Consider the following 24,409-nt stretch of genomic DNA (forward strand, 5'->3'; position numbering starts at 1 on the left):
TTTTTTGGGAACCCCTGCTCTGCTCTCCTCACCACACCACCAGCTGCTGGGAGAACCCCTGCAGTACCGCACACGGCCAGCGGGGGCAGGGGGTGGCGCTAGAGAGCACACACTCCCCCTTCACTCACACACACACTACTGCTCCGCTAAAGATGTGAAAATGGCGGAGCTACAAATGCTTCTGGAAGAGGAGATTCCAGCAGGACGAAGCGCGCTACTAGACAGTTTCACCAATTTGGAAAGAGTCGCCGAGTACTGCGAGAGCAACTATGTCCAGGTGAGTTAGGCCGTCAGCACCGCGGAGGGGAAAAACACGGTGTGGTTCGGTTTTTTTTCAGCCGGTTGGGCGGACTGATGCTGGGGCTAGCCGTTGCTAACGCTACCGATGGGGCTAGCCGTTGCTAACGCTGCCGATGTGGCTAACTTAACTAGCCTCGGCTAACGCGAAAACAACCAACTGTCAAAGCATTTTTTTCATACTATCGACACAAAATCTGTTACTACGTGTGTTTTATTCACGTCAGGGGGTGTTCGTGTTGTTTTTGCGGTGTGTTCCCACCGACGTAAACGCTGTGTGTGTGACTTGTGTGTGAACATTCACGGTTGTTGGTGGCTAGGTAACGTTAGCTGCTATGCTAGCCAGCTGCTCGGCATCATCACCCCATGGTCTAAAACAGCCCAAACAGGCAAGGCACCGTGAAAATCAATTTTCTCTCTCTGTCTTGCTCTCTGCGGGATCAATCGCCGCACAGCCAGCTGATCAGACACCGACCGGCCCCGGAGATGTAGGACGAGATGCCCGAGCCAGATTAATCTGGCGATGAGCTTTGGTTGTCACAAGATAAACCTCTGATTTATGATGTTGGACTGTTGATGCTGCAGCCACACATACATGCATTTATTTTAAACCCATTGAAATTCCCCTCTATCTGCTGTCATTTAGCTGCGATTTCTTATTCCCATCCACGCACTGGGCTTCATGTTGATAAATGACAGCGTTTCTGTGTCTGCATTGAAATGAATAGTTGAGTATTTGTGTAGATTTATAGCTATATGTGTGTGTGTGAATGAGGGAGCATCTGATCAGCCCCATTCTCCCATTCAGAGCCCTTTTATGTGAAACGCTGCAGGTGTGATCTCACTGGTTACCTGAGCTTTCCCCCCTCATCCCTTTTCCCTTCTACTATATTCTTCTTGCCAGACTCTGTCCACAGGCCTGGCATGGGTAGGTGAGACATTTCAGTGGCTACAGTGTTAACAAGGAGAGGATTTGACAAGGTGTGATACTGAAATCTGACATCCTTGATGAGCAGGACTGATCAGGTCTGACAGGTTGCCCTGTGAAGGAGGAGGAGGAGGAGGAGGAGGAGGAGGTGGCGGCGGCCTCGGCTCTTGGATGTTGGCAGCTTGGTGTCTGGCAGCCTGCCCCTGTTTTCTTTTCACCCTGCAAGGTTTACCCAGCTGCTGTCAGACGGGTATTACCACTAATAGATTAGTCAGATACAAGTATTCGTCAGGGGGATATGTTAGAGGGACTCTCCATCGCTCTGATTCACAGCTTTGCCCTGCCATGCCAGTCTTTATTTGTCATGCAGGGATGGACACTTGTTGGACTTTGACAACACCTCCTCTCCTTAGATTTGTATTTACATGGATGATAACTGCAGTTTTTGTGTCTGTTTAGGTGATAATCAATGCATTCTAAAAGGAGGCATTAGTGTCAGTAAATATTGTGCTAGATAAGTGGAATACTTCATCAGCAGCAGGTCTTATAATCCACCTGCAGATGATTTAGAAATACCTCAACTCTGCCCCGCAGGTATCAGCCACAGCTGCCTGCACTCCTGACTTTTTTGCTGTGTAACCTGTTTGACCTCATACTTGGGAGACGCTGCGCGCTCAACGCCACGTTAATTAAGACGCTCGACAGATTGGATCGCACTTTGCAATTCCTCAGAAAGTTTTCCTGCATAGTTTCTGCTTCTCATAAAAGGAAGCAGACACGTCGCCGCCGAGGATGCCGGAGGGGACACCTCTGTTTGTTCACTATACCGCTCTGCTTCTCAAATGTTTTGTCTTCCTTTTTTTAAGTTTCATATTCAAGGATTTATTCCGAAATCCACTCTGTGGTATAAACATCAGAACTGCAGAAACAAGAGGAAACGGAGAAATCCACTGGATTTGATTTGGGCTCGTCGTCACCGCAGCAATAGAGCTCAAATGCAAAAAAAAAAATCAAATGAAATCAGTCAATCAATATCCAATCACGACCCACAGGCCGCTGTGTCCTGGGGTGTGTTTACCGTCCTGTAGTAATCAATCTGCTGCAATGCCGTGCACACTAGAGCCTGCATGCCGGACGGTTGATGGATGGTTTTGTTTTTTAGTTTGCAACTAACTGTTATTTTCATTATTAATTACTCTGTATAGTTTTATCCACATTAATAGATTGATGATTAGAATTCCACTCACTTCTCCAAGTAGAAGCCTTCATAGAGCTTGTTAATCTATTATTATCATCAATATTAGACCAGTAAATCCTCATATTTAAGAAGACAGAGCCATGAAATGTTTCAGTTGTAGTTTCTTGTGTCGTTTATAAAATCAGGGGTGGGGTTCCCCTTGTGTTCAGAGCTCTAGGCTGTGATCAATTTGGCAATAGATTGATCAGTTTGGCTAAGAAATGGTGAAGAATTCCCTCTGTGTTTTCCAGAAAGCCAAAGAAACTCACTTTCCCGTGGTAGCGGACGAATAAAAAAGCTCAGACTCGAGACTGGAACAAGCAGTTTTCTGGCGCTTTGCTTTAAAAAAATGAACGCGACTAATAAATTGATGATCAAAACAGTCGCTTTTACGAAAAATAATAGTCGCAGCCCGGGCCCCTGCATTGTCAGCGAGCAGCAGCGGCGGCGTCTCCCAGCAGAAACATTAGCCGATCCATCTGGCCTTTGATGTGGCTGTTGATGTGCCCACGCTGCGCCCACGGCCCCAGCAGCTGCCTCAGCCTCCCATCACACCACACTGGCTGCTGCTGGATTACCTGCTCCTCTCTTCACGCCCATTAAGATCATTATTTCAGATTTCACTTACATGTTGTTGCTTTTTTTTTATTGAAACCTTGGAGCAGCAGTTTCCTCATCACACTGTGTGTTTTTCATATTTTGGGTACACATCATCAGTCTTTGCTTTGGGATTGTTCCTTCTGCTCTGTGTTATGAGGATGATTTTTATTATTTTGGTTTTATAAAAAGGAGGAGAAGCGCGCGGCGTGATGTTTTCCTACCGTGGCATCTGACGTTGAAGTGTCAGGCAGTGAAGACAGTGATTTTAACCTCTTTTTACATCTTTGTCAATGAAACTTTAGGACAGATCAGAGCTGCAAAGACTAGTCTGTCGATCAATAGTTAGTTTGTCTTTTCGCCCCCAAAAATGTGCATTTCTACGTGCATTGTTTTCTAACTTTTTCTCACAACATATCATATATAATTTCAATGAGTTTTTAGTGTGATAACTTTTCAGCAAATGTGAAATACAAAGTAAAAATATGCATCCCTTCATGCATTTTTCTAACTTAACATATCACCTATCATTTCAATGAGTTTTCAGTGTGATAACTTTTCAGCAAATGTGAATAATGTGAAATACAAAGTGAAAATGTGCACCCATACGTGCATTTTTCTAACTTTTTGTTGTAAATACAACATATCATATCATTTCAATGAGTTTTCAGTGTGATAACTTTTTAGCAAATGTGAATAATGTGAAATACAAAGTGAAAATGTGCATCCCTTCATGCATTTTTCAAACTTTTTTTGTAAATACAACATATCATATATAATTTCAGAGTTTTTAGTGTGATAACTTTTCAGCAAATGTGAAATACAAAGTGAAAATGCGCATCCCTTCATGCATTTTTCTAACTTTTTTTGTAAATACAACATATATATAATTTCAATGAGTTTTTAGTGTGATAACTTTAAAGCAAATGTGAATAATGTGAAATACAAAGTGAAAATGTGCATCCCTACATGCATTTTTTGTAAATACAACATATATATAATTTCAATGAGTTTTCAGTGTGATAACGTTTCAGCAAATGTGAAATACAAAGTGAAAATGTGCATCCCGTCATGCATTTTTCAAACTTTTACAACATATGATATATCATTTCAATGAGTGTGATAACCTTTCATCAAATGTGAATCATGTGAAATACGAAGTGAAAATGTGCAGAATATGATGTCAGCATCACTAAATAGGGAAGAATCAGAGACGTCAATCTTCTCTCCTCTCTTCTCCTCCGTCCCATTCAGTCTCCAGACAAGCAGAGGGCGCTGGAGGAGACCAAGAACTACACCACCCAGTCCCTGGCCAGCGTCGCCTACCTGATCAACACACTGGCCAACAATGTCCTGCAGATGCTGGACATCCAGGCTTCACAGCTCCGCCGCATGGAGTCCTCCATCAACCACATCTCACAGGTCGGTGACGGCAACACAGAAATGATCTTTTTCGATGAATAGAGACGTGCTGTGTTTATCTCTTCAAATGTTTCACTAGAAAAATCCTCAACAGACTTTTATTCACACAGTTCTGGCAGCTTAACTTTAACACTCCTGACTGAGCCGATCTTCAGAACAGAACGGGACCACACTGAGAGCTGTAGTTGTAAAAATTTTCCTGGCTTTACCAGAGGAGGTGAACATGAAGAGCGCATGTATAATTCAGTGTATCTGCAGGGCAGCCAAATGGGACGTAGTAAAAAGTGTTAAACAAACCTTTTCCAGTGAATTTTGGCTCCTGATTTTTGATTTATTCTCAGTCGTTTGATGAAAATGTGTGTTTTTTTTTAGCAGGATTTGTAATCATCCAGATGCTGCACAGACCTGGAATGTTAATTCTTCCTCCGTCTGTCAGAATAAAAACACAGACAGGCTCTTTTAAGATTTAAGGAAACACAATGATGACATGGAATTAAAGGGATAGTAGCATTTTTTTAAAGTGGGGTTGTATGATCTACAAATAGCCCCCAAGTACTTTAATTGCAGTAGAAGACTCTCTGCACTCCTCCCGTTAGCAACGCCAGCCCATAGCCGTGCAATTTAAGTATTTAGGGGCTATTTGTAGATCATACAACCCCACTTTTAAAAAATGCTACTATCCCTTTAATGAGGAAGTTTTATAATCAGATGGATTTCATTTGGTTTTATTCTTCTGGGACTTTCTTGTCAAACAGAATATAGTTTAGTGGGAAATTATTATTGCTAACGGGAGGAGTGCAGAGAGTCTTCTACTGCAATTTAAGTATTTAGGGGCTATTTGTAGATCATACAACCCCACTTTTAAAAAATGCTACTATCCCTTTAAAGCAGTCGCGTCTTTTTCCTCTCCTCCCCAGACGGTGGACATCCACAAAGAGAAGGTAGCGCGGCGGGAGATCGGCATCCTCACCACCAACAAGAACACATCCCGCACGCACAAGATCATCGCCCCGGCCAATCCCGAGAGGCCCGTGCGCTACATCCGCAAGCCCATCGACTACAGCCTGCTAGATGACATGGGCCACGGCGTGAAGGTGCTTGTTTCCTTCCTTCTTTCCCCCCCCACCCCTTCATTTACCCATTAAACTTAATTGCGCGGAAGAGCCGCTGCAGCCAACAGTCCGGCGGAAAGCTCTTAATTAAGTTCTCCCGGCTTTTTAATGATCATACTTGAAGTTAAACAGATGCGTTTGCGCCAGAGTGGATGGGAAAATTACCAGTAAATAGCAAAGACAGTTTATTTTTAGTGGATGAACTGATTTACGGGGGAAGAGATGGCGAAAACAACACTTAATCACACAAAAGTTGCTTTATTTAATAGCAAATTCACCCCTTTAATGGCTAATTCTAATTTATGAGGTTTGTGTAGCTTTCCAAGGTTTAGTCTCCTTAAAAACTGATTCCGACAGGGGGGCGAGTGCTTCATACGCTGCAAAAACTCAATATCTTACTAAGTATATTTGTCTTATTTCTTGTCAAAATGTCTTATTTCTAGTCAAAACTAATCTCTTTGCACTTAAAATAAGACTCATCACATTAAAAAGTAGCTTGTTTTTAGACACTTTTTACTTCTTTCAAGCAGATTTTCACTTGAAATAAGTAGAAAAATCTGATAGTGGAGCAAGTTTTTCTTTCTTATTACAAGCACAAAAAACTTGGCAGATTTTTCTACTTATTTCAAGTGAAAATGTGTTTGAAACAAGTGAAAATGATCTAAAAACAAGTTAATTTTTAGGTGATGAGTCTTAGTTTAGATTAGTTTTGACTAGAATTGAGACATTTTGACAAGAAATGAGACAAATTTTCTTGGAAAGATTTTGAGTTTTTGCAGTGTATGAAGGTGTTAGACTGAGAGTGACTGCTACCAGAGGTGTAATGTGATTTAGTATCTTAATGAGGCCTTAACACTGTCGCGAGTTCAGTCAGGGAGAAGTGTGTCGACGGGAAACGGCGCTGTTTGTGCCGCGGGAGTAATGAGGCCCCGGCAATCTGACACAGAGAGAGAGAGGTCCTTTAGAGGTCAAACTGGGTTTCAGTGACAAGTAATGTAAGGAAAAAATCAATGGCTGCCGCTTTTCACCAGTGGGACCGTCACCCCTGCTCCCCCGGGGGGCCACAGCTGTAGTTAAACATCCCTGTGTGTCTGTGAACGCCTCACCTGCTGCTGAGAACAGGTTCCTGTGTCTAATGGGGATTTTTTTTTTTATTAAATTAAATTAAAAGTGAAAGTGGCTGGTTTTTTTGTTTTTGGTTTCCCACCGACTTCTGCGAACAAAGCCCGGCTTGTCCCGCGGCGAAAAAGCCGACGGCCAAGTTGGAAGCTCACAAAGCTCCAAAGAACAAATTCCTCCAGTTCCCAACACAGAGCCATTGTTGCCTGCATCTCAGCAGCTCCATCATGTATCACATGCACCAATAACTGTTGTTTTTCTCTCCTCCTTCGCCCACTAACCCTCTGATTTCTTCTCTTTCTCTCTTTCTGCTCGCCTAATTTCTGTCTTTATAACCATCAACCCTAGTGGTTGCAAAGGTTTAAGGTAAGGCTTTCAGAGTAAGAGCCTCGAACGAGGGAGGTGCTTGTGTGTTTTTCTGAATGAGCTGTGTTTTGTTTTCTGGATTGCTGTGGGAGCAGTCGTTTATTTTATCTATTTTATCTTTTTTACTTTCTTTTTTTATCTTTCTTTTTCAAAATACAAACTATTTAATGTTTATTTCCTGCGCCGAGCCGGCAGATAACCCTCCCTCGTGTCCTCCCGCCACAGGCCAGCGCTCAGAACATGAAGGCCGGAGGAGGCGGAGGACTCCCCCGCACCAACCCCCCCACACAGAAGCCCCCCAGCCCGCCCATGTCAGGCAAAGGGACCCTTGGGTATGTAAAGCCGTGCCCGGGCCTTGATGGACGCAGGATGTGTGTGTGTGTGTGTGTGTGTGTGTGAGACACAGTGCCTTTTTTACACAGTTGCTCCCAAGTTTCATCAGCAACCTTTACCTTTGTGTTTAATTAGTGTCCTTAGGGGGGACAGTGCCAGTTCTCATCACCGTGGTAATCTCTGTTTGGCTTTTTTATCTGCACTGGAGAAACTGAGTTAAAGCTCCTCAAACTAATTTGTTCCATCGTCCTTTTGTCTCTTTAATCAGGAGATTTTTTTTTACACTAACGCTAACACACTCTTTAAGTACAAGAGCTATTTTTGAACTGATAGCAGACAGTAACTCCAAGGTAATTAATTTGCTTATCATCTCGACATGGTTGTTCTTTTTCTGGCAGAAAGGGTGGGAAAGGTTTTGCCGCTTAAAACGCGTTTTTTATCGGGAGAAATTAGCTGTGAAAAGACGAAATTTATTCCCAGAGTGAACTTTTCCTCTTCGTCCTTGAGAGCGAGTCAAAGCTCGGGCTCTTTATTGAAATGTAACGCTCTCATTTTAACGCACACGGCCGTGAAAGCCGGGAAACGTGAGACAGGGAGGATGAAGCAGTGTGAAAGTATCGACAAAACTAAAGCGGCATGAAAAGCCGGAGCGTAAAACCCGATCATGCAGTTTGATTTAAGATTTAAAAGCAAGTCTCCTCCGCCGCCGCGGCTGAGCTGGTGTTTGAACAGGAACGCTGCGCAGGTGGCGAGCGCTCAGATCTCCCCCGTCTTCAACCTTTCCCTGGCATTTGTCTAATGCCAGGACACAGGAGGAGGAGGAGGAGCACAAGCCGCCGGCACAAAGGTCACAGTCCCAAAACTCAAGCCGGTCCTGATGGAGAATCATACGGATCAGGGTGGGGAATTCTGTTAATCCGTCAGAAACAAAGTGCTGCTGCTCAGGTTGTTGCTGAATGCTGATGATGATGTTTTGTTATGTTTGTTAATATCTTTTCCTGTATTTCATTTGCCATATTTGTATATATTTTTTTTAAGTTTTAGGTTGAAAAAATGAAGTTTGAGAATGAATTTCTACACCAATCAGCCACAATAACAAACAGCTATTCAGTATACAGTAGATCAGGGATGTCAAACTCAATTTAGATCAGGGGCCACAAACAGCGCAATTTAATCTCAAGTGGGCCGGACCAGTAAAATAATAGCATAATAACCTTTAAATATATTTTAAAAAATTGAAATTTTCCTCTGTTTTAGTACATTAATAAGATGTTTACTGTTACTGAACTATCCTTTTATAAAACATATTATAAACCACCGGAAATTTCTTGATAAAAATATGTGAAATTTCAAATTTTCACACTTGACAAATTCATCCTGGGGCCAGATTGGACCCTCCGCATGTTTGACACCCCTGGTATAGATAGTTAGTCTGTATTGTTTCAGTAATCCAGTATTATTACGCCTCTGATCTGAATCTTCTTTAATCGTCCAAACAAGTTCATCTCACCTACTTTTCTTTTTTTTATACATTTCTTTTTGAGTCCATATGTAAAGGCTGTAGCAGGGTATCCGCGGGGTCTTGAAAAGTATTAAAAGGTGATAAATCAATTTTGGGAAAATGAAAACCCTTAAAAAGTATTAAAAAGTCTTTTCACGACTTTATAAAGTCTTACATTTTGAAGGTATTTTTTCAGAATTAGCTGACCAAGAGTTTGAGTCCTAAAAAACATTGTGAAAGTGTGTGAATTTATTCATTTTATTTAAAAAAACAAAGATGAACCGGTACGTAAAAAAGAAAAGAAGATTGTTGTTTTGGTTTTTTGAGAGTGGAGCAATGTTTTTTTGTTTTTTTTTATTATAAACTTTGCCTTTTATTTATTATCCCAGCCTATTTTGAATTCTGTTGTATCATAGTGGTCTACGTAGTCTTTATCACAAACTGGAACTGTTAAGTTAAAAGTGTCACTGATGTAAATGGTAACAGCTTGAAGTGGCGGTGAGATATTGAAAAATAATGAGAAAGTCTTGAAAAAGTCTTAAAAAGGTATTAAAATTAACTTCAAGATTCCTGTATAAACCCTGTGTAGCTTTACGACAGCTTTTACCAATGAACTCCAAAAGAAAACTTCTTCACAGCAGATAAATAACTAACTCTGACCAATAGCGTGAAGTTATTTCTCCCCACTGTGTCTTACTGTCTCAGTGTGGACAGACTGTACATGTTGTTTTCCCTGTTATGTGGTGGTGTCACTGTGTCTTTGACTGTTGAAGGTGTCTCTTATCCCACAGGCTCTCTGCTAGTGCAGCATCAGTGTGGTGTTCTTGTCTTTCTCTCGGTCTCTTCCTGTTCCTGGACGTCCAGTGCTGTTTGTGGGACACTGTTTGTTTATATGTGTGTGTGTGTGTGTGACTGTGTCCACTGTGTATGTGTGTGTGTGTGTGTGTGTGTCCCTTCAAGACGCATGCCGATCAACCACAGCTCCAGCCCTCCCATGATGCACCTCCTGCCGCAGCCTGTGGCTACGGGCCCACATCTTATTGAATTTATCGTTTCTCTTTTTGTTGTTCAACTTCCCCTCAGTTTTTTAATTTTTTTTAATTTCCTTTTTATTTATTTTGTCAAATTTACTTTCAGTTGTGTGTTTGTGACCCAGCCCGCCCACTCCTGGCTGCCCCATATTCCTCATAGCAACATTTTGCCATAGCAACAGTGCTCAGAGATGGGTCACCCCTCTGGAAATTTACATACCAGTAAATCTCACTTCTGTTTTTCTTTTCCCCACAATTCAAAAAAAAAGAAAACGTCACGGACAAAGCGCTGCTGTCGCCTTAAAAATCACTTCCTGTGTTTTTAAACAAGTGAATAATTGGTTTTCCAGTTGGCAGGGATTCAGATTCGTCTTTTGGATTGAACTAAGCCGATCGTTTTATTTCCCGAGGCTCCGTGAAAAATCTTGTGTCTCATTTCAGACTCACTTGAGCGTAGATCTTGTTTTGTTTTGTTGTTGGTAGCGCAGCACACACACATTTATCTCACACAGAAAAAACTGTCAGTGAGTGACTGTGCCTCTGCCGTCTGCTCCCTCACACAAAACATCAAATTAATCTGCTTGTAAATTGGCGGTGGAGTGATTAACCTGCTGCTAAATGAGCTCGTCTCATTAGGTCCTGGTTTTTAAAGCCTGTGAATTCAACTCATGCAGCCACGATGTGTATTTATCTAACCTGATGGAAGCCACAGGTCAAAATGTTCATGTAAACAGTTCATGGAGCAAGTTTTAATGCTCATGCTAATCTGGAAAAACCAATAGGGCAGTTTAATCCACTCTGTGTTCCTGTAGAAACTGGCATCGATTGTATTTGACACAGAGTAATGCATAGTAAAGACTCCTGTAGTAAATAGGTGAACTTTTTCATTTGAAATCCAGGCGACCCCACTTGGGGTCCTGACCCCAAGGTTGAAAATCACAGATCTAGAACCAGCGTTGGGCACATTACTCTGCAGAAGTATTTAGATTAGGCTACTGATTACTCTTTTTAAAAGTAGCCTAATCAAGTTACTGTTCAGATTACTTTATTCTGGAAGTATTTAGTTGCATTATTAGTTACTAGGGCTGGGACGATATGCTTTTCTGCCGATTCGATTCTTCTACGATTTTTTTGGATGGCGATTCGATTTAAATTGCGATTCTACGATATTGCCGATTCTCTCAATTTTTAGTCTTTAGCATTTTTAACATTTATCTGCACACAAATACTGTAGGAGCCTATAAATTAACATACTCCATTATAAAGTGAACTTAAACCCTTTTCAAAACCTGTACTCTCTGTATGTAAAAAAGGCGAACAAATGCACATTGCACAATATTTAAAACATTTTTAAAAAAAAAACGATTTTTGAAAAAAAAAAGCAATTTAAAAATCGTCAAAAAAGATGTTGCGATATTTATGTGAATCAATTTTTTCTCCCACCCCTATTAGTTACCTTTCAGAAAGTACTACCCCCCACCCGACCAGGGCAGTTTATGGGGGGAACTCTTCTACCGTCAAATGTGTGTGGTGTGTTTTTTTCGGCGGCAGCAGCAGCGATGTCGTGTCCGTCCTGACTCCGCCTCCTCCCGACTCCACCTGTGGACCTCAGCCAACCCCGACCCCCCCCTCCCGACCCGAAGTTCTCCACCTGTCATGCCCCATTTTTTAAGTTTGCACTTGTTTGTTTCTTGCTCTCCTCCTCCTCCTCCTCCTCCTCTTCCCCCCCTCCCCTACACTTCTCTGTGGACACCCCCCCTTCGACTCCTGTCCTCCTGACCCTCTCGCAGGCGCCACTCCCCCTATCGGACGCTTGAGCCGGTGCGTCCGCCCGTTGTCCCTAACGACTACGTCTCGAGCCCGACGCGCAACATGGCGCCCCCCCAGCAGAGCCCTGCACGCACTGCCTCCGTTAATCAGAGGAACCGCACGTACAGGTACCCCCTCTCCCCCCTCCCCCCCCCCAGCATGCCTCTGTACACTTCTGAAACAAGCCCCCTTTTTCCTCCACACCTCCCTTTTCTTCTTCTCCTCTCCTGCTCTTGAAAAGCGAGCCCGCCCTCCCCCCCCCCCCCCCCCCCCCCTCCTCTTTTCTTCTTCTTGTTCTTCTTCTGTGAAATGACTCATTGTGGAAAAGTGCAATCACTTTTACTCACTTCTCCCTGTTTTTACACCACGTCAGCTCACTCAGTTTTTTTATTTACCACATTCAGCTCATAGGAAAAGCCCACTTAAAGGGATAGTTCAACATTTTGGCAAATTGGCCCATTGCCATAATCCCTATAGTCGTAGCAGTAGGTTCATTACCTTTAATTGTCGGTGCAAGGTATTTTTAGAACGGTGGAGCAGAGCCGTGAGCTGCTCAGAGCTACGCTACGGAGGCTAATGGGATTTCTTGGTTTCCCTCATCAAACTCATCAAATACACAATCCAACAACTCCACAACGCTCTGGTGGACAAGTTGTGAGCTGCACATTCACCACGCTATGAGATAATAACACAACGTTACCACACAGAGTTGTTTTAGAGGGAAATACAGAGACTGATGATGAAAAACTGCCCCCGACGGGAAAGCGCATCAGCGGTTTTGCATGAATTTACCTTGAAAACAACTCTGTTTCCTAACTTTCTGTTATTATCTCATAGCGTGGTGAATGTGCAGGTCACAACTTGTCCACCAGAGCGTTTTGGAGTTGTTGGATTGTGTATTTGATGAGTTTGATGAGGGAAACCAAGAAAGGAAAAAAGCAGCTCGCGGCTCTGCTCCGCCGTTCTAAAAACAGCTTGCACCGACAATTAAAGGTAACGAACCTACTGCTATGACTATAGGGATTATTGCAATGGGCCAATTTGCCAAAATGTTGAACAATTTCTTTAATTCTGGAAACCCCTCACCTGTTTGACCCCCCCCAGACCCCCACCTCACCTGCTCATATAAAGGAAAAGAAACAAGGACTAAACAGAGCTGCATATATATAGATCAGATTTCCATGGTGATAGTCACAAACAGGCAGCGTCGACCCCGCACTCCTGTCAACCCAGTGTCAGCTCCTCCAGAGAGGTGTGTGCCCCCCCCACCCCCACCCCCACCCCCCCTCTTCCTCTCTGCTGCCCAGATGTTTCCTCGCTCCCGGAAGAAACACAAAGTGAACTCTTCCCCCCGACTCTTCCTCCTCTTCAGCACCGACCTCGATCTGCACCGCTCCATCCCTCCATCCCTCCGCCATGCGCTCTCTCTCTCTCCTTCTCTCTCTCCTGTCCGATGTGTCTCGGCGCTTCCCGCTTCCCGCAGCGTTGTCATGCCTCTTTGTCTTCTGTCCCGTGTCGACTCGCCACTGCGTCACCTGTGTCATCATGTGTCCCTTGGCGAAGCTCCGAGCTGCTTTTTTTCCCCCCTTTTTCTTTGTTTCCTTTATCACTGTGACATAGTCATTTCAAAGGCATAACAACGGCTCACGCTAACACACATCATGAGGTATTTCCCACGTTATTAACCCGAGATATGGAGGAAATGAGAAGATAAAGCGCACTTTATCTTTATCTGAGGCTGGTTGTGTGTCTGTTGTTGTGTAGCAGCCGGAATACAAGATGTTTTTCTTCTTAACGGGACGTAAAGTTTCTGGGGGAAAAGAAATCTTTGTATTTCAGGTTTCAACACTTAGTGGAAGAAAAAAAAAAAAAGCGACTTTTTAGGTTTTTAATATTTGATGTAAAGAGGAAGTCAAAGTCTGAGTGTGTGCAGAAGTGTGTGTATGAGTGTGTGTGTGTGTGAGTGTGTGTTCTGACGTGTTTGCCCCCCCCCCCCTACCCCGTCCACCAGCAGTGGCAGCAGTGGAGGCAGCCATCCCAGCAGCAGTCGCAGCAGCAGCCGGGAGAACAGTGGCAGCGGCAGCGTGGGCGTGCCCATCGCCGTGCCGACCCCGGCCCCGCCCACCGCCTTCCCAGGTAACGCCCACTTCCTGTTTCTGCCCCCCCTCCCCTCCCCCTCCTGAACGAGAGCGACTAACTCCACTAACCTTTGTTTAGTATCGACCGAATCTCCTTGTTGTTTACATTCTACTTCCAGGTAGAAAACCAGCACGTCATTTGAATGAGATCAATAGTAATGAATGAGAGTTTAGCTATATATCATATTTTTCACGCCCTATCACCGTTTAGACAAATCTGAAATGATTGAAGAAACATTACTATTTCTGTGTGTGTGTTTTGTGTTGCTATATGCGGTTTTTATTCAGTTTTGGGGGAATCACAGTGTCTAGAAATGATCAGTGGCTCAGCTGACAGGGACAGCTAACGGCTGTAGCTAAGCTAACAGCAGTAGATTAGATAGATAGATAGATAGATAGATAGATAGATAGATAGATAGATAGATAGATACTTTATTAATCCCGAAGGAAATTCAGTTTCTCAGCTGCACAATAAACAAACAGTCATTCAACAGCAAGACATAAAATAAGTGCATTGAGAATAGAATAAATAAAAACATTAGATTATAAAAACAATAAATAGCCTATGATAATAAAAATGCAGGATTGCAGTGGAAAGTGCAGGTGCATACATAGTATGTGTAGGTAGCTAAGCTAACAGCAGGACGTCAGCTGTTAAAACCCTCCCGTTGTGGGACACGACATGAAACTACTCCAGTTAGCTCAGTCATGTTGGAACTCAGATATCCGCTGGAGAAAATATTTTTTCATGGAGCGTTTATTGAGTCACTGAGTTATATATATATAGCGAAACTCTCGTCCGTCACTATAGGACGAATCGCCTTGTTTTTTTTCATGTTACTATATCACCGTTTAGACTAATCTGATGTTTGTAAAGTCTATAAAACCAATGATTGGACAAACATTACTATTTGTGTGTGCACATTTTTGTAATTAGTCATGGTTATCATAGATTAGCCGGGCTAACGGTTAGCTACCTGTTTAACTTTAATAACTCAGTGACTCAATAAACGCTCCATGAAAAAATATTTTCTCCAGCGGATATCTGAGTTCCAACATGACTGAGCTAACTGGAGTAGTTTCATGTCGTGTCCCACAACGGGAGGGTTTTAACAGCTGACGTCCTGCTGTTAGCTTAGCTACCACCGTTAGCTTAGCTACCGTTAGCTTAGCTACCGTTAGCTGTCCCTGTCAGCTGAGCCACTGATGCTTTCTAGACACTGTGATTCCCCCAAACTGAATAAATACAACACATAGCAACACAAAACACACACACACAGAAATAGTAATGTTTCTTCAATCATTTCAGATTTGTCTAAACGGTGATAGGGCGTGAAAAATATGATATAGAATATAGCGAAACTCTCGTTCGTTACTATTGATCTCATGCTGGTTTTCTACCAGGAAGTAGAATGTAAACAACAAGGAGATTCGTTCTATTGAATCGAATGAGAATGTGACACCTGGATCTGCCCCCCCCCCCCCCCCCCTCTCCTCCTCCTCCCCTTCTTCTTCTCACTCCTCACACCTGTCTTTTCTCTCCTTCCTTACTCACCCCCCCTCCTCTCCTGACACCCCCCGCCCCTCAGGTTCAGTCCCCGCCCCCTCCAACAACCCAGCCAAACCTCCCTCCTCCGGCGCCGCCCCCAACGCCACCACCCCCGGCCCCCCCCCCCTCCGCCCTAGACAGCCCCCCACAGGCCCTCAACCCCCTCAACCCCCCCATAGAGATCCCGCCCGTGCCCCCGCCCCCTCCCCAGCTCCCCGCCTCCGCAGCCCCCACCACCGCCACCGGCCCCGCTACCTACGGCAACCCCGCACAAGGTGAGTGTCGACCCCCCTCCACCACCACCGACCCACCTCACCCCCTCCATCCCTCCATCCTGCCCCCCCAACCCGACCTGCATCCTCCCGCCTGGAGACCCACATGTGTTTGTCCGTTGCCCCCCCCCCCTCCCCCCCCAGTGGTGTTGTCTGACAGCCTGCTCCCATATCACCTGCTCCAAAGTGTTTCAGGCTTCTCTAAGGAAACATCTGCATCAAGCCAGAGGTTTGACAGATGTGCTCAGCTTCATGTTAACGCAGTGGTTCCCAACCTTATATGCTGCATTTTATTTGAGTATAACTGTATATATACAGTTTTTATGATTGTGTGTGGTGTTTTTAATCATAATTTTAAAAAGAATAATAATTTGTTTTTTTAAATCAATTACTAGACATTTCAGGCGACCCCATTTGAATTCCAGGTGACCCCAAGGTTGAAAATCACTGAGTTAACGTCTGAAATAAAACTGAATATGTCAGAGTCAGAGTCCATATTATTGTCATTCATAGTACATTTGCATGTACTGGAACGAAATTAAGAAAACACAAGGTAGAAAAACAAGCATCAATAAAAACTCAGAAGAAGACAGACCAATATTTCCAATAAATATATTAAAAAGTTACTATAAGTTATATAAAAGTATTAGGGCCACATTGAAAAACATTTTTTTCACAGACTTCTAGAATAAAGTCATGATTTTTATGAGAATAAAGTGGCATTTTTATGAGAAAAGCAGCGATTTCCTCTAAGTCTGCTCTGTTCTTTCTGTGGAGTAGATGCATTTCTTTGCATATTCTTTTCAAAGTCTTGATACTGACGACAATGTGGTGCTGATGTGCCAAAAAGGTTACGTATCTCCTTGTTTCTGAAGTACAAAGTCACAAAATGCTCCACAGCCTCATTTTAACAACTTTCCTCCTCTAAAACAACAGGTTAAAATATTGTGACTCTTTTTTCTCGAAGTCTGTGGGAAAAAAATCTCAATGGGGCCCTGATACTGCATCGTATAAAAGAGATTTATTATGAAAGGGAAATGGGGAAAAACTAATACCTAAATATCATTTATATTGCACATATGCCTCCTTTTAAAGGTGCACTTACTCACTTTAAAAGCCTGGTAGCTGCAGGGTAGAAGCCTTGTTGTTCTACACCTCAGAGGGAACGTTTAAATTCCCTTAGAGCCGCAACTAATAATTTACATCTTTACATCATTTGGTTCATAAACTATAAAAAACTAGTGAATAAATTCTCATCAGAACGCGGCCGATAAAGCAGCAAATCATCTGTTCAATACAAGAATGGTGATGAGTTTTGATTGAAAAATGAATCAATGAAAACTGATCGACTGATCGTTAAAACTCATCATTCCTGACAAGGAGTTTCTCTCCTCATTTCAACCTGTTTCTCCTTCATTAAGTTTTTCTTGCTGCTCAAAGCAACAACTACAATCTGTTACTATTAAATCTGGAAGTTTTAATTTGAGCTCTTCAAGATGTAGATTGAGCTTTTTCAGACACAAACCACAGCTGCTAATGAAGACACATCCCATCCAGAAGTTATTATGAAATCATCCAACACTGGCCTTCGACAGCACAGGAAACAAGATCATGAGCTTATTTGGAAACAGCTCAGTCTCATTCCGTAGAAAACTAAAGGTTGTAGACGTTTCATCCAAACGTGTGTGGAAAACCAACACACAGAAACCAGTCTGCTGCTCCTCCGCCTTCATCCGTCACTCACAGCATCTCATCAGCTGCCTGTGTCTGTGTTGATGATGATGATGATGCTGTATAATGTATAATGCATGAGCCGTGTGGTCAAACGCTTTTCACCGTGAACTCCTCATTTCATCTGTGATTATTCGGCCTTTTCTCTGTGGCTGCTGGAGAAAAAGAATATTATTACTCTAAAGTTAATATTGATATATTTGTGGAAATTGTGAGAAAATGATTCAGTGTTACCTCGGGGTAATTAACCTGTAAGGAATTAATTAATAGTCACAGAAATAGAAACAGGATGCAGTAGTATAATTACAGAAATGCTCTTAGAGGTGGTTTTAAAATTAAAATTAAAAACTGTAACTTGAGGCTTTCGACTCATAATAAAGAATTAATGATTCAGGATTAGTGTTGTTTTTCCCAGGGCCGTTGCTAGGAATTCTGGGCCCCCTTAAAGAATACTAAAGTGGGCCCCTCCCCCTAACTTTTCCTTTTTTTTTCTTAGACTACGTATGTATTATCATTTATTATTTAGCCTTCTTTGTTTTGATGCTAATGCAGCATTACACTGCAAAAACTCAAGTATCTTAGCAAGAATATTTGTCTTATTTCTGGTCAAAATGTCATTTCTAGTCAAAACAAATGTCATTCTACTTAAAATAAGACTCATCATATTAAAAGTAGCTTGTTTTTAGACACTTTTTACTTCTTTCAAGCAGATTTTCACTTGGAATAAGTAGAAAAAATCTGATAGTGGAGCTTTTGTGGAAGTTTTTCTTCCTTATTACAAGCACAAAAAACTTGACTTTCACTGGCAGATTTTTCTATTTATTGTGAATTTAAGTGAAATGATCTAAAAACAAGTTAATTTTTAGGTAATGAGTCTTATTTTAAGTGGAAAGAGATTAGTTTTGACTAGAAATGAGACATTTGGACAAGAAATAAGACAAATATTCTTGGAAAGATGTTGAGTTTTTACAGTGTACTATGAGTATCAGTCAGGGTCTTACGCAGAATAAATCAGTCATACAAAGATTAGACTACTGGGGTTTTTTCTGGGCCCCACTGGGCGCTGGGCCCCTAGAGTTATCATCACCTTTCTCCCCTATACAACGGCCCTGGTTTTTCCTAACAGCCATATACTAGGAGCTTGTTTAAATTCCACTAAACCCTGGTGTAACACTGACTCTCTGCTGCCCCCTGCTGTCGCCCCGTCACCAGGTGCTCCTCAGTTCTACAGCATGAACCGCCCGGCGCAGCAGCCCCAGAACCCCCCGGTGGGCGGCTCGCTGCCCTACCGCCGGCCCTCGTCCGTCACCGGGCAGCCCAACGTGGCCCACAACCAGAACCAGCTCAACGGAGGACCGCACTTCGTCCAGAACCAAGGTACCGGTACTGATGCTGCTGCTGCTCTTTGGGTTTGTGAAGGATAGAAAACCACAGCTCATTTAAAGGGATAGTAGCAAAAAAGTGGGGTTGTATGATCTACAAACAGCCCCTAAGTACTTTAAATGCAGTAGAAGACTCTCTGCACTCCTCCCGTTAGCAACGCCAGCCCATAACCCTGCAATTTAAGTATTTAGGGGCTATTTGTAGATCATACAACCCCACTTTTAAAAAATGCTACTATCCCTTTAATGAGGAAGTTTTATAATCAGATGGATTTCATTTGGTTTTATTCTTCTGGGACTTTCTTGTCAAACAGAATATAGTTTAGTGGGGAATTATTACTGTTTTTTTTACTCCTCTTCTGTTTCAAACCTCCTCATCTGTTTAATATCAGTGATTTAGATGAGCTGAGTCACAGAGAGAGTCCAGCTTCTCTCTCCTCTCTGCATCTTTTATGGAAAGAAAAAAAAAAGACGAGTCCTGGTTTGTGCTCAGTCATTTCCCCTCAGAGTAGCTTCACCTCTGCCTCTGTCCTCTCAGCTCTCTGCAGGCTTCTTCATCACGCATTCAGTTTGTCTCCGTGAGGCGCCGGTCTTCCAGTATATTTGTGTTAAAGCCTACGTACATGTCTGTTTTATATTAAAATCAAGTCTGGAACTTTAACTTCCTCTGTGCTGCTCTTCTTTATTCTTTATTCTAACCTCGTTTTCTCATCTCTGTCCTCCTGCGACACACCTTCCTCTCTCCCTCTCTCTGTGTGTGTTGACTTTGTTCAGTGATAGCCGGCCCGCTCGCGCCCCCTCCCCCCTCCATGCAGATCACCCCTCAGCTGCCTCTGATGGGCTTTGTGGCCCGAGTTCAGGAGACTAGTAAGTGGCTTTTTAGCTCCTCGCTCCCTCTGCATGAAACCCCTGTGATTTCAGTCGTGAGCGTCAGTCAGTCACACCTCCTCCTCCTCCTCTTCCTCCTCCTCCTCCTCCAGTGTTTCTCTTATTAAAGCAAACGAGTGATCGATCCTTCTGTTCGACCGCTCATTAGTGTGTCAGAAAAGAGAAAAAACATGTTTGTCCGTTCATAAGCATGATGATGACTCTGTCTAATTATCTGTTTGTCTTCTTTCTGACTCTGACTCGTCTTTCTTTAAAGGGATAGTTCAACATTTTGGCAAATTGGCCCATTGCCATAATCCCTATAGTTTTAGGAGCAGGTTCGTTACCTTTAATTGTTGGTGCAAGCTGTTTTTAGAACGGCGGAGCAGAGCCGTGAGCTGCTCAGAGCTACGCTACGGAGGCTAATGGGATTTTTTTGGTTTCCCTCATCAAACTCATCAAATACACAATCCAACAACTCCACAACGCTTTCGTGGACAAGTTGTGACCTGCACATTCACCACGCTATGAAATAATAACAGAACATTACCAGACAGAGTTGTTTTAGAGGGAAATACAGAGACTGCTTGATGAAAAACTGTCCCTGAGGGCAACGTGCATCAGCGGTTTTGCATGAATTTCCCTCTAAAACAACTCTGTCTGGTAACGTTGTGTTATTATCTCATAGCGTGGTGAATGTGCAGGTCACAACTTGTCCACCAGAGCGTTGTGGAGTTGTTGGATTGTGTATTTGATGAGTTTGATGAGGGAAACCAAGAAATCCCATTAGCCTCGTAGCGTAGCTCTGAGCAGCTCACGGCTCTGCTCCGCCGTTCTAAAAACAGCTTGCACCGACAAATAAAGGTAACGAACCTACTGCTATGACTAGAGGGATTATGGTAATGGGCCAATTTGCCATAATGTTGGACTATCCCTTTAAATTCCCATAAATGCTCACTGAATCAGTGTGTGCACCTTTTGTGTTCCTGTCACTCAGCATGATCCGTCCTCCAATGCATGGGACCGTCCGTCGCTCCATGTCCCTCCTCCTCCTCTTCCTCCTCCTCCTCCTCCTCCTCCTCCTCCTCCTCTCACTACTTTCCATCTCCTCTCTCAGTCTCAGACGTGCCGCCTCCGCCTCCCCCCAGCGACGAGCCGGTGTTTGAGGAGCCCACCCCCCCGCCGCCGCCGCCCGAGGACTACGAGGACGACGAGGACGAGGAGGAGTCGGCGGTGGTGGAGTACAGCGACCCGTACGCCGAGGAGGACCCGCCCTGGGCCCCGCGCAGCTACCTGGAGAAAGGTGAGGCTGGTTAGCTCCTGGATTATCTCAATGTTGTCTAAAAGCAGCTTTAAAGGGATAGTTCACAAAGTTATTGAAGTTATCCGTGGCTTCTCTGAGTTACAGGGGGTCTCGGCGTAGCAGTGCATGTCCATATAACGGTTGCAAATGGATACCAACTGTCTTCGTAACAAAAAGACACACCAAAAAACATCCAAATACCTCCATGCTGCTTGTATGTAATGTCCGTCTTGTATTGAAGCCCCGACATGCGAAATTGTCCCGAAAAAAATTAAATAAGTCTATGTTTCAAGCTTGTTTGTAAGGCAAGGCATCTTTATTTATATAGTGCATTTCATACCAAGGCAACTCAATGTGCTTTACATAAAGACAAAACATTAAAAAAAGAAGCATCAGACAGAATAAAAACAAACAAAACACTAAAAACGGAGTTAAAAGCAAGAGCAAATAAAAGTAAAATAAAAGAAAATAGGTAAAGTTTTAAGTTCTTAAAAGAGCTCAGCTATAAGCATGTGAAAAGAGAAATGTTTTTAACCTGGATTTAAAAGTGCTTACAGTTGGGGCTGATTTCAGTTCTGCTGGTAAACTAGACTAAGGGCTGGGAGAAGTTTCAGAGTCCTCCGTGGCTTCTCTGAGTTACAGGGGGTCTCGGCGTAGCAGTGCATGCCCATATAACGGTTGCAAATGGATACCAACTGTCTTTGTAACAAAAAGACACACCAAAAAACATCCAAATACCTCCATGCTGCTCGTATGTAATGTCCGTCTTGTACTAAATGAGTCTATATTTCAAGCTTGTTTTGTTGCTGAAGCTTCTCGAAGCTCCTCTTCCCGGTTCGTCAAATAAGGACGAACTGGGAACAAGCTTGAAATATAGACTTATTCAATTTTTTTCGGGACAATGTCGCATTTCGGGGCTTCAATACAAGACGGACATTAGAGACGAGCAGCATGGAGGTATTTGGATGTTTTTTGGTGTGTCTTTTTGTTATGAAGACAGTTGGTATCCATTTGCAACCGTTATATGAACATGCACTGCTACGCCGAGACCCCCTGTAACTCAGAGAAGCCACGGAGGACTCTGAAACTTCTCCCAGCCCTTAGGCATGAGGGGGAGGAGATGAGTGAAATTTCAATTTTGGGTGAACTATCCCTTTTAATTTGAACATTTCCCCTCCTCCAGTGGTGGCCATCTACGACTACGCCCGCGACAAAGAGGACGAGCTGTCGTTCCAGGAGGGCGCCATCATCTACGTGATCAAGAAGAACGACGACGGCTGGTACGAGGGCGTGATGAACGGCACCACGGGCCTGTTCCCCGGCAACTACGTCGAGTCCATCATGCACTACGCCGACTGAACAATCCCCTCCCTGTCGGAGCGCCGAGAGAGGAAGAGGAGCGTTGGATGGATGGATGGAGAGGAGAGGAGAGGAGAGGAGGGAAGGCGGAAGACTTTGATCAGCTCCGGGGCGAGGAGAGGAGAGGAAAGAGGAAAGAGGAAGCAGTTTTTAAAGAATTTGCAACGTGACAAACTGACGCCCGGTCATTCTCTCGACATAGCCGCCATTGTAAAACAACCACTACTCTATAGATATATCCCTCCCTCTAATATTTCTTTTTATTTGTTTCTTTATTTGACTGAGGAGGACTGGACGGACGGCGATGGATTTATTGTACTTTTTATTGAGCTTTCTTTTGTTACATACAGTAAGGCCACTACATCGAGTTTTCATTTTTGAACCAGTTTGCCCTTATTATTTGAAACCATATTTATTTGGATTTCGTAGTAGTGGGATGAACGGTGAAGCTGAGAAAGGGCTGGGAGGAGAGGAGAGTTAGATTTTCTCCGTTTTAACACTCCAGAGACACTTTTAGAGAAGAATTCCACCTCTCTGTATATTAAGTATCATGCAACAACAATATCCTCAGTGGGGAGAAGACAAAACAAAACAAAACAAAAAAAATAAATAGTAGTTTCTGTACTTTTTAGTTAGGTACCTCAGCAGGGAGCGTGCCAAAGCTGACATTTACTAAGATAAAGCACATCTAATGTCTTAAAGTGACACACACACACTAAGCTAGATGAGTGGGTCAGGAGAGACGAGTCGAACGCTAAACAGAAAAAGTCCCGCGAGTGCTTTAAATCCAGATTTATTCTCCATTTTCTTTTCTCAAAGTTTTATTTAATCACCTAATTTTATTTCTTTCTCTCTTTTTTTTGCGTCATGCGAGTGCGAGGTTCAGAGTTGACTCACTACACGCTTCACTTCACCTGGATTTTGAAGTCTTAACTAAAACTCCTGCAGCTTCCTGGTATGAATAATAGAAGAGATGCGTAGCTGGCGCGTTCATTTCATGGTTTGCCGTGTTCATATACATTCGAGATGAAGATTTTATTTATTTTTCTTTCTACGTTTTCATAATTTTTTTGTTTTTTTTTTGGCATTTGTACCAAGGGGTCCAGATTCAGAACCGAGTGTTGCTTGCAGAGCGGCAGACTGCATGTTTCAACGAGGAAAAAAAAAAAAAAAAACCTTTTCTTTACTGCTCTACTGATGATTACTGTCTTAATATTTTTAGATATGGTGTGGTTTGGTTTTTGATATTCACCCACAACTACGACTACGACGACGACGGTGATGCATTTAGGGGTCATTTCTCAGATGCTTGTGCCATATTGAAGTGTGTGTTGCTGTTCAGAGGTTATCACTTCATTTGCAATAATTAAATTGGCCGGAGTGGGGGGGTGGGGAGGGATGGGGGGTGAGGCAGTGGACTGTCGTCGAAAATTACAAATCAATCTTTATCTTTTTTCCATTTTTCTTTTTTTCATCGAGTTTTCCCAAGTTGTTTTAAAATCAAAAAGCACATAACGTTTGTAGTAAATAAAAAAAAAAAAAGGTGTAGACGAAGAAATAATATAAATGTGAGATGTATTATGTCCTCGACGCAGGACTTATGAATATGAAAAGAAGCCAGCTGTCGTGTTGAAATGGTTTTAACCGTCGCAAGTCCCCGATAGGCCTACTTCTCCGTACCGTTTCCAATACGCTTGGCTGTTGGGTGTTTGCGAGGGGCTCAGTGCTTGTACTTATGTCAGAATCTTTATTTTCTATTAAAAAACCAAAAAAAAGAAAAGAAAAAGAACTAATAACAAGTGGGTCTGTATGTGAGTCTTGCATGCCATTGTTCTTATCTGTACTGGTGTCCCAAAAAAAAAAAGAAAAACCCTACGTGGCGAGATCACCACCCCCCCCCCCCCCCATTTCTTTCAAAAGACAAGCAGCCCTGCAGCTCTGACCAGGTTCCACCAGCCTCATCCAAAGAGACTGTACAACTTTAACTTCAAGCCCACGTCCGAGGAGTCGCTCTCTGACCTGTGGGTGGGGAGGGGGAGGACGGACGGATCTCCTG

At 43.2% G+C, this 24,409-nt stretch overlaps 1 protein-coding gene across 2 annotated transcripts; it reads left to right on the forward strand.

The window, feature by feature from the left end:
• The first annotated feature begins 139 nt into the window (after positions 1 to 139).
• Positions 140 to 23,740, forward strand: abi2b (abl-interactor 2b). Of its 2 annotated transcripts, XM_083989104.1 has the most exons (10): positions 140 to 277; positions 4,314 to 4,481; positions 5,399 to 5,575; positions 7,304 to 7,410; positions 11,734 to 11,880; positions 13,764 to 13,888; positions 18,655 to 18,819; positions 19,599 to 19,691; positions 20,809 to 20,994; positions 22,178 to 23,740. In XM_083989104.1, the coding sequence occupies exons 1-10, from the start codon at positions 161 to 163 to the stop codon at positions 22,351 to 22,353; spliced, it is 1,461 nt and encodes a 486-aa protein (XP_083845230.1). In that variant the 5' UTR covers positions 140 to 160; the 3' UTR covers positions 22,354 to 23,740. The 2 variants fall into 2 exon arrangements, with proteins under 2 accessions (XP_083845230.1, XP_083845231.1); XM_083989105.1 differs by lacking the exon at positions 19,599 to 19,691.
• The last annotated feature ends 669 nt before the right edge of the window (positions 23,741 to 24,409 follow it).

Source organism: Trachurus trachurus (assembly GCF_905171665.1).
Source record: "Trachurus trachurus genome assembly, chromosome: 2".
NCBI lineage: Eukaryota > Metazoa > Chordata > Actinopteri > Carangiformes > Carangidae > Trachurus > Trachurus trachurus.